The sequence below is a fragment of the Desmodus rotundus genome, chromosome 8, assembly GCF_022682495.2.
Source record: "Desmodus rotundus isolate HL8 chromosome 8, HLdesRot8A.1, whole genome shotgun sequence".
NCBI classification, from domain to species: Eukaryota; Metazoa; Chordata; class Mammalia; order Chiroptera; family Phyllostomidae; genus Desmodus; species Desmodus rotundus.
In genome coordinates, this window is record NC_071394.1 from 84,616,699 (window position 1) to 84,634,754 (window position 18,056).

Below are 18,056 nucleotides of genomic sequence, written 5' to 3' on the forward strand. Positions count from 1 at the left end.
CTTGTGACTGTTTACTGGAAATTCAAGTTGTTTATTTTTCAGAAATTTTAAACACCTATTTTCATAGACCTTTGTCTGAGGTTTTGTTTTTGTTTTTTTTTTACTTAGGGTAGATTCATACAGTGAACTTACTGAGTAAAATGGCATGTACCTTTTTAAGACTTTTCATACATGTAGTAAAATTGCGTTTTGGAATGCTAATACCAATTTAATTCCTACTTGCTATATATGACAAGGCTTAATATCTTTGCCATAAAGGAGGTTGTAAAAATAAATGAGAAAAAATGTTCTAATAGTTAAGTAGATTAAGAACATGAGCAGAAAATTTGCTAAAACTGAAATTTAAATATCCATATAAATATATATGAACATTATCAAATCTCATTAGAAATATGAATTATAATAATAAAATACTATTTTAACTATAATAACTGGTTTTCCCTTGAAAGTATTCAGAGATAAGATGTTAACAATAGGAGAAGCTGGGAAAAGGGCATATAGGAACTCTATACTATTTTTGTAACTTTTCTATAGATTTAAAGTTCTTTCAAAATAAAAAGTGAAAACTTTAATTTACTCATAAAATGACTATAGCACTTATTTAATAATGTCATTATACTTATTGATCTTATATAAATGAGCCAATAAACTCCCAGAAATCTTCACTGGTGCATACCTAACTAGCTTTTCTCTCAAGGTACAATCTAGTATTGAAAAACAAATATAATATATTTCCAGTGAATGTTCTTACTTATTGCACAAGTCTCTGAACCCGCTCCATATGTTATATACTCTGTCTCATTCAGTCCTCTCTATAGTCCTAAAAATAAGCAGTAAAATTATCAGGCTCATTTTACAGATGAGTAAACCAAGGATGTAAATTTGAGTATCTCATCCACAGTCGTATTCTAAAATGATTTACTTTAATTGGTTTCATTTATAAGATGTGTCCATTTGGCAGAAATGGCTTACATTTTGGTACTGAATGTCTTTATTTCCAGCTGGATATGGTGCTTCCTTTCCAACAGTTGAACCTACGGACAATATTCCACGAAGCTGCCAACTAACAACAGATGTTCCACAAGTTACACAGCTGCTAAACATGACCAAACTCCGCCAAACTGTAAAAAAATTTGGAGGTCATCCTCTAAGTTCAGCAGAATCAGGTAGGCACTTAAACACCTAAATTATAAGCATGTTTATTTGTAAGAACAAAATAAAGGGGGAAAACAGCATGCAATTAATCTTTATAATTTGAAGTTAAATATTATGACTCATGTCAGTGATAAATCATTATTTTGAATTTCTCTTTAGCAACTAAAATATTTTCTGGATTTGTTTACATGATATATCAAAACATCCTTAATTATTCCTCTCCTTTTCCTATATGCATCCAAGTCTTGCCAATTATACCTCTCAAACAGCACTCAAATCTGTCTCCTCTATCTATTTGCTATATCCATTGCTCTAATCCCTACTGTCACTCACCTTAGCCTCTCAGTTAATCTGCACGTTGCTATCAGAATTATCTTTCTGATAATAGAAATAGAAATGTGGCCCTGGCTGATGTGGCTCTGGATTGAGCGCTGACCTGAGAACCAAAGGGTCACCGGTTCCATTCCCAGTCAGGGCACATTCCTCTGTTGCAGGCCAAGTCCCCAGTAGGGAGCACTCAAGAGGAAACCACACATTGATGTTTCCCTCTCTTTCTCCCTTCCTTCCTCTCTCTAACAATAAATAAGTAAAAGCTTTAAAAAAAAAATAGAAATGTGATTCTGTTAGTCTTCAATTAAAGACTTCTAATGTCTTTCCCACTATCTTAGAAGACAACATGAAAAACCCTTGAGAATGTACACAAAGCCAACTTCCCCTATCCCAAACCTACTCCACAGTTTTATCTCTGAGACCTTTCTCTCATTCCCCACGTGTCATTTTCTGATTACTCTGTGGCTTTCACATGTTTATATTTTGGAATTGCTGTATCGTTGGCCTAACATGGCTTCCTTGCCTTTGTGCCGGAAAAGCTCCCATTTATCTTTCTAGACCCAATTCAAATGCCACCGCTTCTTTGCAGCCTTTCCTAATTCTCACAAGCATTGTTCTTCTCTTTCTATGACTTTTCCCCCTTTTTTTGCTATACTTTTTAATATGTCTGCATTCCCCAATAAAGTGTCACTTCCTCTTTCTTCTATTTCCCTAGCTTCTATCATAGTGCTTATCAAATATTGAGCCAGGGACTGGAGACTAAGTTACTATAGAGGACAGTCTGATAACACAAATAACGTGACCTAAATAACTGGATATTTGACACAGAGAAACATTTTCTACTTGAACAGTGAGCCTTAATGGGAGTGGAAGAGGCATTAGGAAAGAAGATTGAGATAGTGCATCAAAGACATCATTCTCTACTACTAATACAGTAACATTAACTACTACACAAATGATACAATAGATGGCGATTAACACTCAGCCCCTGTGAGGGAACTCTAGGGAGTGGTGAGGACTGCAGCAAACTAGAAGCTCATTCTCAGTCTAGAAGGGGTAACTGCAGTTCAGTTCTAGCCAAGTGTTGCCTTGCAGAAGTGTTGCCTAGTCTCATCAGATCTTCCATTTTCTTATTCAAGGCTGGGTATCCCAATGTTTATAATAAATCTCCCAATTTTAATATATTATCTGAAGTCTAAATTTTTTTTTGAAACACTCTGCAAGCCTAACAATATCTGCCAGTGCGTGCCAGTTTTCTGCCACTGGAGTAGTCACCCATTGCTACTGACCAAATGAATGGGTAGTGCTTACAAAATCAAGAGCCTAATATTATTCAGGTGAGTTGTTCTCAACCTCCTGTATTTTAGAATCACCTGGGACACTTTAAAAATAACTGATTTTTTAAAAATTTTCCTAATGTCTATGCTTCATTCCCAGCGATTCTGATTTAATTGGCCTGGGATGGATTTTAAAAAAAAACTCCCCCAGCAATTCTAATGTGCAGTCAGGGTTGAGAACCACCAGATCACTCCTCCCCACAACACTCACGTGGTTCAGATGACTCTCATACATACTGAAGTGATTCAGAAGAAGGTGAAATGGCCATGATAGGGCACTTACAGAGGAAGTAGATCTTGAAAGTATTCAATAAATTATTGTATATATGTTTATAATAAATAAATATAGGACGTATGGATGTGTAAGATGGTACAGAAGACTGAGCAAAGATAAAGGGACAGCAAACAGCATGGAAGAGTTGGCTGAGGGGTTGCTAAGGGGAACGGTCTGAGGAGGCAGAATGGCTGTGTTGGAACTACAAGAAGAGTGTACTTCATGTTTCTAAAGTGGAGGAATGATAATTTCCTTTTCAGGAAGTTGAAATTGACATCAGGATTCAATATGAACTTGTAAATCAAACGAGAGCAGAGATTAAGGATTACAACTAAGATGCCTTTGCATCCAGCTAGGCATTAAATGACAAGTGGCTGTGAAAGCCAAACGTGAAGACACTGAAAGGAACTGCAGAGAAAAACTGGTGATTCTCAGCCAACAGACAGGGAGGAGAGAATGGTCAAAGTTTGAGAGAGGCCAGAGTAGAAACAGGAAAAAGATAATCAGGATGAAATGAATGACTTGCAAAAACGGACTGTTTTACTCTATTTATCCTACATTCATTTAGTCAGTGAATTTCGTATATATCAATCTTCATCAGCATCACATGCCCTAAGTCATATATTCCTAAAGAATTGGGATTGATTTTACAACTTTTTCAGTATAAACCCTGGCAGAGGACTATGTGTAAATAGGCACTACGTTTTTAAACCTTTTATTGTGAAATTTCTAAAATTACACAACAGTAAAGGGAATATATAATGAACCCCCATGTCTCCATTGCCTGCTTCCAGAATTACCAGCTTTGGGCAAGACTTTTTGACAACGAGGGCATAAATAGTCAGAATTTGTATTTTTATGATATATACTATCTCTAGATGGGGGCTGGGGAGAGAGACATACACGATCCATTTTCATGAAAGGACCTTCAGAAAACATAAAAGGAAGATAAAGATCCCACGACCCAGACAGCCAGTATAAACACATTGGGTCACAATTCAATCTTAATGGAAGAGTCGCCACAGAATGAAATGAGTAAGAGTGGTTTGGGTGACCAAACGGTCTATCTGTACCTAATAGGCTGCGGTAGTTTTCGGTAATAGTTTTCGGTAACAGAAAGGCTTAAGCTGTAAAGCCTGTCAGGTAACCCTCAGCAATTGTAAATGTCTTCTCTGTACCTTAATTTTTTTAATCCTCACCTGAGGGCATTTTTTCATTGCTTTTAGTGAGAGAGGAAGGGAGAGAGAGAGAGAAAAACGTTGACTGGTTGCCTCCATAAGTGCCCTACCAGGGACGGGGGTGGAATCTGCGACCTAGGTTTGTGCCCTGAGTGGGGAGAGATCCAGCAAGGAACCTTTCGGTCCATGGGATGATGCTCCAACCAACTGAGCCACGCCGGCCAAGGCTGTGTCTCAAAGTTTTAATAATTAATTATGTCTTTCAAAGAAAATGTACGTCTATGATCAGATATTTTAAGTGTCTTATTTAAAGTTCAAGGACACATGATGCCTGAGATTAAACAGGAACTTGAATAAATATTAATTATAACATTAATCCAATATTGTAATTAAACAGAAACTTTTTCATAGGCCCTATTTGATCCCAACTTGTAGAAGAGGATACTAGTTCATATTTTTGCAAACTTTAAAAATGGGCTCCCAATACATAATAATAGTTAACTTGAGTTATATATACAGAAAATTAATAATCATCTAACAGCATATTTCTTCTGCCCTGTAAATCCCAGTTATACTTATATTCATTTATACCCATAGAGTTATGACTGTTTCTCTTAAGTAAATCTCCCTGCACATGCGTGGCAGCCGAGATTACAGGGACATGTGCTGAACTTCGTGGTTCTCTTCCTCTAAATAATTTTCAATTGCTAACTTTGACATACGCAGGCTTTAAAATTTACTATCGGTGAATGTAATAATAATTATAATTTCCTGTGTAAGATATTTTATCTGAAAGGGGTAGCTAATGAATAGAGCCCAAGGACAGGCTTTTTTAATCATAGAAAAGCCAGGAGGTATTTCTTAATTTGAACTATGTGTTTTTGTCTTTCTAAAAAAATGGACTCCCCATGGTGAGATTTGAATTGCATGAAAAATGACTGTGTGTTTTCATAATTGATTGTATAGGACTCATGTAAATTGTATTTTATTATAAATGCTCATATTGAGACATACCAATGAAGCTGCTACAGGAAGAAGTAGGTATTTCCTATGGATGCTTTCTAGCATGTTTACCCAAACAAAAAAGGAAACATTGAAACTTCTGTGTTAGGGTGCATTTTGTTGAAGATCACAGAACTTGATCAAAAGGATTTAACAAAATCAATAAAATAATTGTGTTTCCATAAAGCCAGTGTCACCAAACATTGTACTGTTCGCTTGGGCAATTCCATTCCTGGTGCACATTAGCTAATGGATGTTAGTCTGCAGATGACTGTGAGGTCTGATTATCTTATTTTCATTAATGGGACCCTAGTTTAATTAAATCAGAGAATCAGGTCTGGTTATTGAAGTTGATCATTCAGCTACTAATGACAAGATGTAATGGTCCACTAGGTGCAAATCAAAACCAGTAATTTACTTAAAAATTAGGAGGCAATTCTCTTAAGCACCCTTCTTTCCACAGCAGCAGTCTTATTGTGTTTTTACTCCTTTTTAAATAAGAGACTGACATCCCTATCTCCTAGCACAATTGCAAATGGGTGAATTAATACATCTAGCAAAACCATGCAGTAATCATCTAACTAGTTGGCATTGGTGAAATCCTTATTAAAATTTCTTCTTGGGTTCCACGTTGTGAAAACAAAATCTACTGTAAAGTAGAACCTACAAGAAAAAGGAGTAAGATTCTGACTTCAGGGAAACACAAGACAATCTTTTAACTTCTTTTCTAAAATCAGACTTTGATAAACCGTGTCTTAGGATTGTTGGTTAAAGAGATGCCACAATTTCTAGTTGCAGTGTCTGATAATAATTCAGAATAAATTCAGCCATCTCTTATATTTGAGATATACCCCTGTCTTTAGTAAAAATGAGGTATAATTGATCACATTCCTTCATTTAAAAATTTTTTAATGTGAAAGAAATTTAGCCTGGGCATTGATCCAGTGTCATTATAGCACAGATGTCACAATTCATTTACACAGTGAGCTTTAAGTTTTCTTTGGTATTTCTGCCAAATGTTGAAAAAATCTTTGATATATAAAACATATTATTAAATATGAAAAACACATTTAATCAGTTGATAATTGTGCTAATTTTGCAGGATTGACTCACCAACCTTTACATTTCTCCTTTAGAGGTCTGTTACCATATTGCTTATAATAAGAAAAACCTAGAGACAAACTGCACAGTAGGGAATTGATTAAATAGTCACACAATAAGATATCATGTATGCAGGTATATAGATGGCCTGATCTTCCTGTGATGGTCTGGAAAAGCCTCTAAGCCATGTCAGTCAGGAAAAAATGGAAACTGAGGATGCTGTTTCTGTATGACCCCACTGCTACTTGCTTAGGGAAGCTGGTGTAGGCCTACATTTTTAAAGGAAATTAGCTTTAGGTACAGGGACTAGTAGAGGCAAGGAAGGAAGATGAAACTTTAATTTCTCATATTGTATCTTTACTAGAGAATTTTAATTTTCTAAATATATTTATGATTTATTATGTCAACAGATGTATTATGTTACAACAATTATGAGACATTTCTAGTTTCTTCTGTATACTTTACTTTTAAAGCCCAAAGAATTGCTATAAAATTAAAATATATTTATTTAATATCAATATTTGCATGTAAAACATATAATGGGAAGGAAATCCAGAATTATTGGCAAAATAAGATATTTAAGAATATAGTTAAATATTAAACTTGTTTACGGTAATAATAGGGAAATACACTATATGATAACATATACTATATCAGTATGAGTCATACTGACATACATTCTCACTAATAGTGAACGTGGGACTATAATCATCAGTGATCTCCAGTAACTCCCAAGGCACTCTGTAGTATCACTGTGTTTTTATTTTCATCACATTATTTATCATTACCTGATGTTTTCTTGTTTACTTATTTGCATATTGATGTCTCCCACTCTGGAATTTACACTTAAAAACAGCAGGGTCCTATTTATTGTTGTATCCCTAGCATCTAGCTCAATGCTATACATCTGTCAGGAGTTCAGGAAATATTTGTTGATTAAGTGATTGAATGACTGAATAAAATGCTAGCCAAATAATTAAGCAACAATCATCATCATCATCATTGTCTTCATCATCATAGCTAATACTTTTTGAGTTCCTACTATGCTCCAAGCACTAAACCGTTTACATAGCGTAAGAGTTAAACTTATATATATATGTAAATATACATATTTACATATACATATTGTTTATATAGTTTATATATATTTACATGTATCATTTTTATTTTTATATATATATATGAATGAATGAATGAGACAGGAACAGACAGACAGACTTATAATAGCAATTGGCTCACACAATTATGGAGACTGAGAAGTCCCAGGATCTGCAGAGACCTGGGAGAGTCAGTTGTATAGTTTCTGTCAAAGTCTAAAGGACTGAGAACCAGGAGACTAAATGGTGAAAGTACCAGTGTGAGGACAGGAGAAGACTAATCAATGTTCCAGCTCAAGGAGTCAGGCAGAAAGATCAAATTTTCCTTTCCTTCACCTTTTTGTTCCATCCAGGCCCTGGATGGACTGGATGATGCCCATCCACACTGAAGAGGGCAGTCTGCTTTATTTAGTCTACTGATTCAAATGTTAGTTTCATCCAAAAGCACTCTCAGTCACATTCATGTTTAATCTGGGTACCCTGCAGCCCAGTCAATTTAACAGATAAAATTAACCATCTCCTATAGTGTATCCCATTTAATCCTCTGATAGACCTTTTTATGTAGCAGTCATCATAATCACCATTTTGCACATGAGGAAACTGAGGCTCACTGAGGAAGTGAGTAGTACAGCTAGGAAGAGCAGGCAGTCTCGTTTCAGAGATGCATTCTTAATTGCTGACCTGCATTATGATGCAATTCTCACTACTACTTTTCAGGGTTATCTGCTGGGGTGCCTTCTTGTGTTTTGGAAACTTAAATTTCCAAGCCCAAATGATGCAAGTTATCTACCAAAGCCTGTATTATAACTTTTTAATAAATTAGGACTTTGTGAAAAATAGTAATATATTATACTTTATTACATTTTTTTACCATTTAACCCCTTATATCTACCCCGCCCCAGAAATCACCAATTCTTTTTATCTTGTTCACATATCTGAACTTAATACACAGATGGTGTTCTTACATTGTCTAAGGTTCTACTCAAGTTCAGAGAAGAAAGAGATATTCTAATTTTACTTTTATTGCCTTTTAAAAAATGTCTTAAACTTTTTAATGAAATAAGCCTAAGTATTGGTTTTAATATTTGCAAAAGTTAAAAAATTATTTTACTCACCAGGGCCTTTCCTGCATTAATCATTTACCTACACAGTTGTCTTTTTTAAATATATTTTATTAATTATGCTATTACAGTTGTCCCATCTCCCCCCCTTATTCCCCTCTACCCTGCACACCCCTCCCACCAACATTCCCCCACCTTTATTCATGTCCATGGGTCATATATATGTTCTTTGGCTTCTCCATTTCCTCTACTATTCTAAACCTCCCCCTGCCTATTTTCTACCTACCATTTATGCGTCTTATTCCCTGTACATTTTATCCCATTCTCCTGTCCTCCCCCGCTGCTAGCCCTTGATGTGATCTCCATTTCTGTGATTCTGTTCCTGTTCTAGTTGTTTGCTTAGTTTGTATTTGTTTTTTTAGGGTCAGTTGTTGATAGTTGTGAATTTGTTGTCATTTTACTGTTCATATTTTTGATCTTCTTTTTCTTAGATAAGTCCCTTTAACATTTCATATAATAAGGGTTTGGTAATGATGAACTCCTTGAACTTGACCTTATCTGGGAAGCATTTTATCTGCCCTTCCATTCTACATGATAGCTTTACTGGATACAATAATCTTGGATGTAGGTCCTTGCCTTTCATGGCTTCGAATACTTCTTTCCAGCCCCTTCTTGCCTGCAAGGTTTCTTTTCAGAAATCAGCTGATAGTCTTATGGGAACTCCTTTGGAGGTAACTCTTTCCTTTTCTCTTGCTGCTTTTAAGATTCTCTCCTTCTCTTTAATCTTGGATAATGTAATTATGATGTGCCTTGGTGTGTTTCTCCTTAGGTCCAACTTCTTTGGGACTCTCTGAGCTTCCTGGACTTCCTGGAAGTCTATTTCCTTTGCCAGATTAGGGAAGTTCTCCTTCATTATTTGTTCAAATAAGTTTTAAGTTTCTTGGTCTTCCTATTCTCCTTCTGGTACCCCTATGATTCGGATGTTGGAACGTTTGAAGATGTCCTGGAAGTGCTGAAGCCTCTCCTCATGTTTTTGAATTCTTGTTTCTTCATTCTGTTCTGGTTGAATGTTTCTTTCTTCCTTCTGGTCCAAACCATTGATGTGAGTCCCAGTTTCCTTCCCATCACTATTGACTCCCTGTACATTTTCATTTATTTCACTTTGCATAGCCTTCACTTTTTCCTCTATTTTGCAACCATATTCAACCAATTCTGTGAGCATCCTGATTACCAGTGTTTTGAACTGTGCATCTGATAGGTTGGCTATCTCTTCGTCACTTAGTTGTATTTTTTCTGAAACTTTGATCTGTTCTTTCATTTGGGCCCCTTTTTTGTGGGGGGGTCTCAGTGCACATGTTATGTACTAAGGGGCAGAGCCTTAGGTGTTCACCAGGGTGGGGCAACCCTGGTCACTGAGTTGTGGCGCTGCATGTAGGGGAGAGGTCCAAGAGGGAACAGTGCCTCTTGTTCTGCTCTCTGGTACTGTTCAGTCACTTCCCCCACTACCCACAATCAAATTGGGCCCTTCTGGTGCTGATTCCTGGGTGGGTGGGTTTGTGTATGTTCTAGGCCCCTATGGGTCTCTCCAGTGAACTCTCCTGTGAGGCTGGGAGTTTCTCCCACTGACACCTAAACCCCCACAGGTGTTTTCAATCAGAGGATTGAGGCTTTATTTCCCACACTGGAATCCTGGGTTATGTAGTTTTTCTCACTCCCCAGTTGTTCCTCCTGGTTTAAACCCCATCAGTCTTCATCATATACATTAATTATCACATTTATGAAGTTCTAATATTACTCTATATAATCATTAATAAAGCACTTTTCAGATAGCTAAATAAAGGTTTTTCACCAAAATGCCCAGAAAATAAATAGTGGTTATAGGAAGAATCCCCTGTGTTGCCCTCCTGGGCCACCAATGGCAGCATCACATGGAGGGAAAGGAAGACACAAAAAGGCCTTGGGACATGGGTTCTGAGCCCCTGCTCTGTGTGGACAGTAAATAAACATTGTGAGTCCCAGTTTGTTCAGCTGTAGAGATGAGCTAATGTCCCACAAAGGGATTGGAAATTGCATAAGAGATCATGTACGCATCATCACATCCGTCATCCTTTAAATCTCAAGTTGACTGTCATCTCCCTGACCCCAAAGACAACACAGCAACACTCTGTTACACACACTTAAAACCCTTTGAACTTTTCCTTCATAGTTCTTATGACAGTTTTAATCATGCAGTTATTTATGAATTGCTTGCTTTAATATCTGTCTCCTGCATGAGACTGGGAGCTCCTTGAAGAAGGTGATGTGTCCATCTTACTCCCTGTCTTACTCAGTGCCGAGGGCAGTGGCTGCTCAGACTGGGTGCCCAGTCACTACTGAAAGAATGAATGAATGTGAGCGAACTTTGCCAATTATTAAATGCTATTCAAGAAGGAAGACATTAATAGCATATTTACTAAGCATTTGCTGCCTACTAAGGATAGTTTTTAGCATATTATATGTGTGTTTCATATATAGAAACACATGACAGAAACACATGACTTCGGTACTTCTATTATCCCAATCTTATTACTGAAGAAGGTGAAGTGTAGAAAGGTTAAGTACCTTGTCTAAAACAATATTGCTCTACTAAATAGACCTTTCTTTTGTAATTTTCAGATTCTTTATAACAATGCACATATAGTAAAATAAAAATTCATTCAAAGTCTGGATTCTGGTAGAAGTTTAATTCTGATTTGATTATTAGGTAATAGATACAAGTCTTGAGCATGACCCTGCAATGATTACAGTTGAAAATTCAGCACGTTTTTTTGGTTAAGCTTTGAAAACCCTGCAAAGTGCAATGACTGTGATAATTACAACATTGTGTCTTGAGATAATAATGAATGTTTATTTTTCTAAAAGACAATTAGAAAGTATACCCTCAGGTTTTATAATCCATAGGCATCTACCCCTCAGTAAAATAGAAAAATAATTAATAGTAACATCTCTGACCTACACCAAGTTCATTTTGCACAAACTCAAGAAGATGAAATGCCTAGAACATGACTTTAATCTAATCTTGATTTTAACCTTATGTTATGCATATTGATGTCAGCTCTTAAAAGAGCCCCTTTTATAATTCAAAAGGCATATATTTCTGCTTGTGTTTTAAGATTTCTCTCACAGAAACTTTGTCCCTTCTACTTTTTATTTTAGAAACCAAAGGTCTAAATTACTTTTCCTTGTAGCTTTCAATTAGGACCCTATCATAATAGACTCACATTATAATACATGTTTATAGAGATAATTATGACAATATGATTATAAACAGAGAATCATTAAAGTGAAATAGGCTTTAAGAATGTGTGTGTTCATGTGTCCTTTATAGTAGTTCCTGTAATCCCCTCTCCTCACTGTCCCCTCCTTAAAAAAAAAAAAAAGGAATGTGTGTGTTAATTGTACTAAGTTTAAAAAGCTTTGTTCATTAAAGAGATACTAAATAGTAGAGCCTAGGTATACTTTGTGGGAAAAAAGTGTACTAAAATTTGTAAAGTTAAAAAATAAATTTAAATTTAAAAACATAGTGGTATATTACTCTTTGAAGAAATCCTATAGCACATAGTCTTGTAAAAAATACAGAAAGCATACTTTTCTGTGATTAGGGGATTATATTAGATCAGGTTTTGGTATGTCTTTTATATTCACTGGGTAACTACTGCTAAACAAGAAATTCTAAGGAATTCAAAGTACTTAGGAATTTTCATTTTTTAAACAACTATGAACTAGTTGATATGTTTATTTTGTTGGAATTATAGCTGGAATTGATTTTTTAAATTATATTGGTATAATTTACATAAACATTATTATACAGGGTCCAGCAGAAGTAACGCCTGCTTGAGTGTGGTTGATAGGGTAATAATATGGGTGTAATAATTTATAGTTTTAATTTGAACATTTCACCTAAAATATCATATAGTGTGCTTGAGTGTGATATTGTTACATTACAGAATTACATGCTTATGATTCTGTAATAAAAGTTTTTGTAATAAAAAGGGGGCACTATTTGTGTTGGACTTGTAAGTTAGTTTCAGGTTGCCACATAATGATTTAATATCTGTATATATTGTAAAATGATCACCACATTAAGCCACATTAACATAGTTACAAAAAAGTTCTTTCTTATGATAAGGACTTTTAAGATCTACTGTCTTAGCAGCTTTCAAATGTGCGACACAACGTTAACTATAGGCACCATGCGGCACATTGCATCCCATGACTCACTTACTCTACACTTGAATAAAATACGCTTGAGTTTGTACCTTTTGCAGTATGACTTTTTTCAATACTGCCTCCTCCCCCAAATCCTCTTTTTATCTTGGATACTGTCTACAAGTTGGGTGAGATTTATCCTTTGTCTACCACGTGCTATGCTGGGTCAGCAGGTAGGGGTACATACAGTACCCCAAAATGGTCTCTCTACTCAAAGGAACTTAAATTAACTAGGGGAACTGGCATATAGATAAAGAAGAAGAAAATACATCAAGGAAATTGCCACTGTAGGATGTTCGAACAGAAAACTATAACCATAGCCTCATGGTTCCCATCACTGGAAGTAAAAAAGGCTCTTATTGTGGTACTGAAAATTCCCATCTAGGCCTATGCCATATCCCCTACAGCCCTTCAGTACCCTCAGTGGCTAATTCTTTCTGGGAAATCCACATTTGAGAACAAAATCAATGGTCCAGGATTTATTTTACTGGTCACAAAAGGTACAAATGATCAGTCTGTGATAGAGTTTTCCAGTTGACCTGGAATTTGTGTGTCATTTCTTCATATTATTGATCCTAAGAGACTAACTGTGTTTTGTTGACTCCAGTGGATATTTATAAATGACTGAAAAAAATTCAGATTCATACACAGCCAAGTCTATTTGTTAAATGCTACAAACTTTCACCCGTAACTCTGAAAAGCACTGCTGCTTTTGAGAGTCTCACCAACCACATAAATACCAATGTCCTGGTCATTGTTGACCCTTCTCTCTCATCCCCCGCATCCTGGCAGTTTTTCAGTTCTGTTCAGTCTTCGCCCTCGATTTACACATAAAACCCACCATTGGATTTTTCTTAAAATAAAATTCTAATCATAGTTAGAAATATTTGGTCATTTAATCCAACTTCTCTTCTGATCCATTACATTTAATGATCCATTCATTTTGCTCAGCAAAGATTTATTATGTACTCTGTGTCAGGCACAGAGCTAGGTGCCAGAATTAGGGGTGACAAAGCAGGCCACTGAGTTTATATCTCCTGAAGCACACGTTATCAGAGAAACCCATAAACACATGTGGAAGTGCAAGTCTGACAAGTTCTGTGAGGGAGAGTTTATGGGATTACCTATACTGGGGGAATTTACCCCAATCGGAACGGTCTGGAAGATTGTCTAAGGAAGTGATACCTGAGCTGAAACATACAGCCTAGAGGAAAAAAGAGAGTCTTCTAGCCATGGGTACTAATGCTCTGGGAGGCAAGAAGAACTGAGGAGGCCAGTCTGCTGAGAGGGCAGAAAATGAGGGGTGTAAGGTGTGAACTGAAGACGGATGGAACACACAGATTTTGGTAGGTAATTTTAAGGGCTTTTTTCTTAATCCTAAGAGTAGCAGGGAAGCCATTGAAAAGTTTTAAGTGCGGAAAGTAAATGACTCAATCAGATTTATGTTTGCGTAAGACCACTCTGGCTGTATTTTGGAAAAGGCATGGGACAGGGAGCCAGAGCAGATGTAGTAGGTCACTTGAGAGGCCTTGAAATCATCCAGGAGAGGGATGATGGCCACTTGCAATTCATTGCTGGTGGAGGAGATGGAGAGAAGCAGCCATGGGCTGGACATGAAGAGGATGGAGAGAGGTGTCAAGAATGACATCTAGATTCTGGCTTTTCAACCTGGATGGATTTTGGTGCCATTCATTAGACCAGGTTTTCAGTTTGAGGTGTCTTTGAGACATCAAAGAAGCCCCGTTCACAATGGCCAGGGGATACAAAGAGTGGAGCTCAGAAGAGAGCACCAGGCTAGAGACAGAAAACAGGGCGTCATTTGAAATCTGCATCTGCCTTGCAATATCCAGAACAGCTTTTCACACTTCTGCTTGAACACTTTCAAAGTGACAGAAAATTCACTGCCCAAATTCTACTCATTAGTTCTGATTCTGCCGTTTGGGCAAATGAAATGTCTTCTACTTAATAGGGCTTTAGGAATTTGAAGAAAACTGGAATAGCATATCTTCTCACCACTTAGCATCCACACGAGATCTTCTCTCCAGCAAAAATCCAATCAATTCAGCAATCTAGCCCTACCCATCTCTTCAACTTCATCTATTACAAACTCAAAAACAGGCGCTAAAAACACCCATGCACTCACACATATTCCACTCAGATATAAGTATTTGGAGCTTCTGTTTTCACAAACTTTTATGCCTTTTCTCATGCTATTGTATGGAAAAGTGGTTTTTAATACCACCACATGTAAAATTGCAGCTCTACAGCTAGCTAACGATAAGAATGTTTTCAAGGGAATAGCTCAGACAGAAAGTGGCCAGTAGCTCTTAAATGTCCAGGACTGTGGAACTCAGAGCCAACATCATAATACTCAGGTTGGTCACAGCAGGTTTTCTAGGTTGTGAGCAGTGTTTTGAGTTAAGGGACATAACCCTCACCTACTTTATCAGAATAAGGAGGCTAACTACAGTCACAAAGAACCCCACAGTTCTGGTCTAATCAAGAGTTCCTTAGGCAGCCTTCCACAGGGTAATTCAGAGACTTGAGCTCCTTTCATCTAGTGACTCCTCTGGGGCCTTAAAGCCTTTCCCTGAATCTTCTGCATCTTGTCAAGAGGTGAGGAAAGAGAGCACAGGGAATTGTGCAGGAGATTTTAGGGGCCAGCAAGTGGTTTACACTTCTCCCATTCCATCACATGGCCCATGTAGTAACTGCAGGGAAGACTCTGAAATGTCATTCAGTTCTGTTCCCGAAAGGAAAAGGCAGCAGCGTTTGGTGATTACACTTGCCTTATCCTGGAGGTGATGCCCATTTACTCTCTCTCTCCCCCAAACCAGAGATTCCCGGTTGCCTAGAAGTTTACAGTAGGCTCTAAGCATTTTAATGCTCTTTGCAATGTGACCCTAGTCTATCCTTCCAGCTAAACTGGTAATTTCATTATTCCCCAAACATACTCTGCCTTGTTGCTCTTCCATGCCTTTATTCAGGCGCGTTCCCCAGCCTAGGGTACCCTGCACCTCTAATTGACTGAAATCTTATCAGTCACTCAAGGTCCATTTAAGAGGTCACTTTATGCTTCATTTCCACTGGTCTGCCTCATGTTGTAGTGACTTTTACTTGCGCTGGCACCTCCTTTCATACTCCCTGAGGGCAAGCAATGTGTCTTATCTATTTTGTGTCACTCACAACCTCTAGGAAATGCCCAAGAGTGCTCAAGCAAATATTTGTTTAGCTGAGCTGAATAGTTTTGTTTAAATTATTTCCTTAAAGAGAGAACAAGATGTATTTTTAGTAGTTTTTCATTTTTCTTCATTTTTTTCTTTGAGGAAAAATATTTGTGGTAGTAGCTCTGAAATGATAGTGACCTTGTTAAATGATAGTGGAACTTGTTAAAATTACAGATTTCTGCCCAGACACCCACCCCTGCCCCACACCCAACATTCTAATCCTACAGATCTGATAGAGCCGATATTGGACCTGGGTATCTGCATTTTCATTAGTGCTTGCGGGGAGGGGTTTTTAGAAACATTGCAACATTATGTTACCATTACACGCATTAATGAACCATTATTACCTTCCTTTAACAAAACAGATCAGTTTATTAACAGAGGAACAGGTGTTGTGAGGAACAGTAAAAATCAAGATGTTTGTCATATCGCCTTTGGATCCAAAGTTCTTGGACCGCCTCCACTCTCTGGCAGAAGAAATAACATGAGGACATCCACTGAGGTAGGAGCAAGGTTGAAGAGCTTATCTACACATGAGTGGCACAGGAAGAGAAGCGTTTTTCCAGTGCGGGGTGTGGGGGGTGGCAGTGAGACTATGTGCCAAAAGCAGAAGGCTTGAATCCATTTTGATCAGAAATTCTGGACTTTAAAAGACCTCAAAATTGTTTCCGTTTTGTCATGTCAACATAATTAACATTTCTGAGTATTCTTTTTATTAGATATGCTCACAAAACTTAAATATATGTGATCACATTTTGTGGTCTCCTTCAAGAAGGAGTTGGATCATCACCAGACACCTTACAATGAACAGCTTCTCAAATGTTAAATTTTTATTTTTAATTTCTTCTTAATTAACAGCTTCTCAAATGATATATTTTTATTTTTAATTTCCTCTTAATTTCTGACATACACAGTGATTTTCAGTTCCACTAAAGATGAAATGCAGCAAATCAGTGCATTTTAGCTTACATGTCTGGGAGGCTGGTCTTCTGTTCTATCTCACATTATTTTTCTCCTTTCTAATTTTCCACCAACTTTGTAACCTCATTTTCTCTTTTTTCTCACTCTTTATTTGTCTAAATATTATTTCTTCTATGTAGAGTCTACAGAAAATAAATGCATTTCCTGTATTCTAAAATGTGAAGATTAATTTCTTGCCTTTATAGACCATAAGATCTGTCGGGTCCAAAAATAACCGACCGTGCCAGCGGTCCACAGCAGAGAAGTGTGTGAGTAGTGTGGAAATGTCGCCCTTGCTGATACCTGAGTCCGAGGAACAAGGAGATAAAGAAAATATTTGCCAAATAAAGCAGACTGTGCCTCTTCATGGTAAGAATGAATCACGCATAAAGACTGACAGCTGGTGAAAACAGTGAGAAATGTCCTTGTTAAGATAAATCTGAAGTTATACTCGTGACTAGACCTTAAGTCCAGACAAATACCACTTAAAAATGAAAAGTATCATAGATATTAAAATATGTTTAGAATTCTTATATATATATTATAATCTTCTGGAATCTATCATTCTATTTATTCTATTATTTCAAATTCCTGTAGTCCTCTGTGTTTTTACTTTGTGAAGACTAGTATGGAAATAATATAACATCTTTTTATCACTATATTTTGGGAACTTCATGTGCATTTTAAGATTTTTTAACTTAATTTTATCTTTTAATTAATCTTTTCCATTTGTAAAGTGTTCTTTATCTTCTCTTATTGATACTAAAACACCCCTGTTGGTGAAGAAAAGACTTTGTCTAATTTTATAGATTGAGAGTTCAAGGTTAACAAAGAGGTAAAGTGTTTTGCAATCTGTAATTATTGGAAAGAATTGAGATCAGAACCCACTTCCTGTCAGTTTTTTCACTCTTACGAGTCTGACTTTTGTGAGAGTTGAAACAGGCATTTGGGTTCATTTTATTTGACTTAGAAATTAATGAGCACTATTACAAACTATATCTTCCAGGGAGTATAAACCTGAGTAAGGAGATGAATAACAGAGATATTCAGTCGCAGCCCAATCACTATCTGTGAGACCCTGATCGC

At 36.8% G+C, this 18,056-nt stretch overlaps 1 protein-coding gene across 7 annotated transcripts in view; it reads left to right on the forward strand.

Annotated features, from left to right (window-relative positions):
- The window catches only part of CFAP20DC (CFAP20 domain containing), a 228,669-nt gene that overhangs the window by 126,125 nt on the left and 84,488 nt on the right, over nucleotides 1-18,056 (forward strand). For all 7 annotated transcript variants that reach the window (XM_053930177.1, XM_045192383.2, XM_045192384.3 and 4 more), the window contains 3 exons: nucleotides 1,002-1,166; nucleotides 16,376-16,512; nucleotides 17,177-17,339. In XM_053930177.1, the coding sequence (XP_053786152.1) occupies nucleotides 1,002-1,166; nucleotides 16,376-16,512; nucleotides 17,177-17,339 (465 nt within the window). The remainder of the gene's footprint in view (nucleotides 1-1,001; nucleotides 1,167-16,375; nucleotides 16,513-17,176; nucleotides 17,340-18,056) is intronic.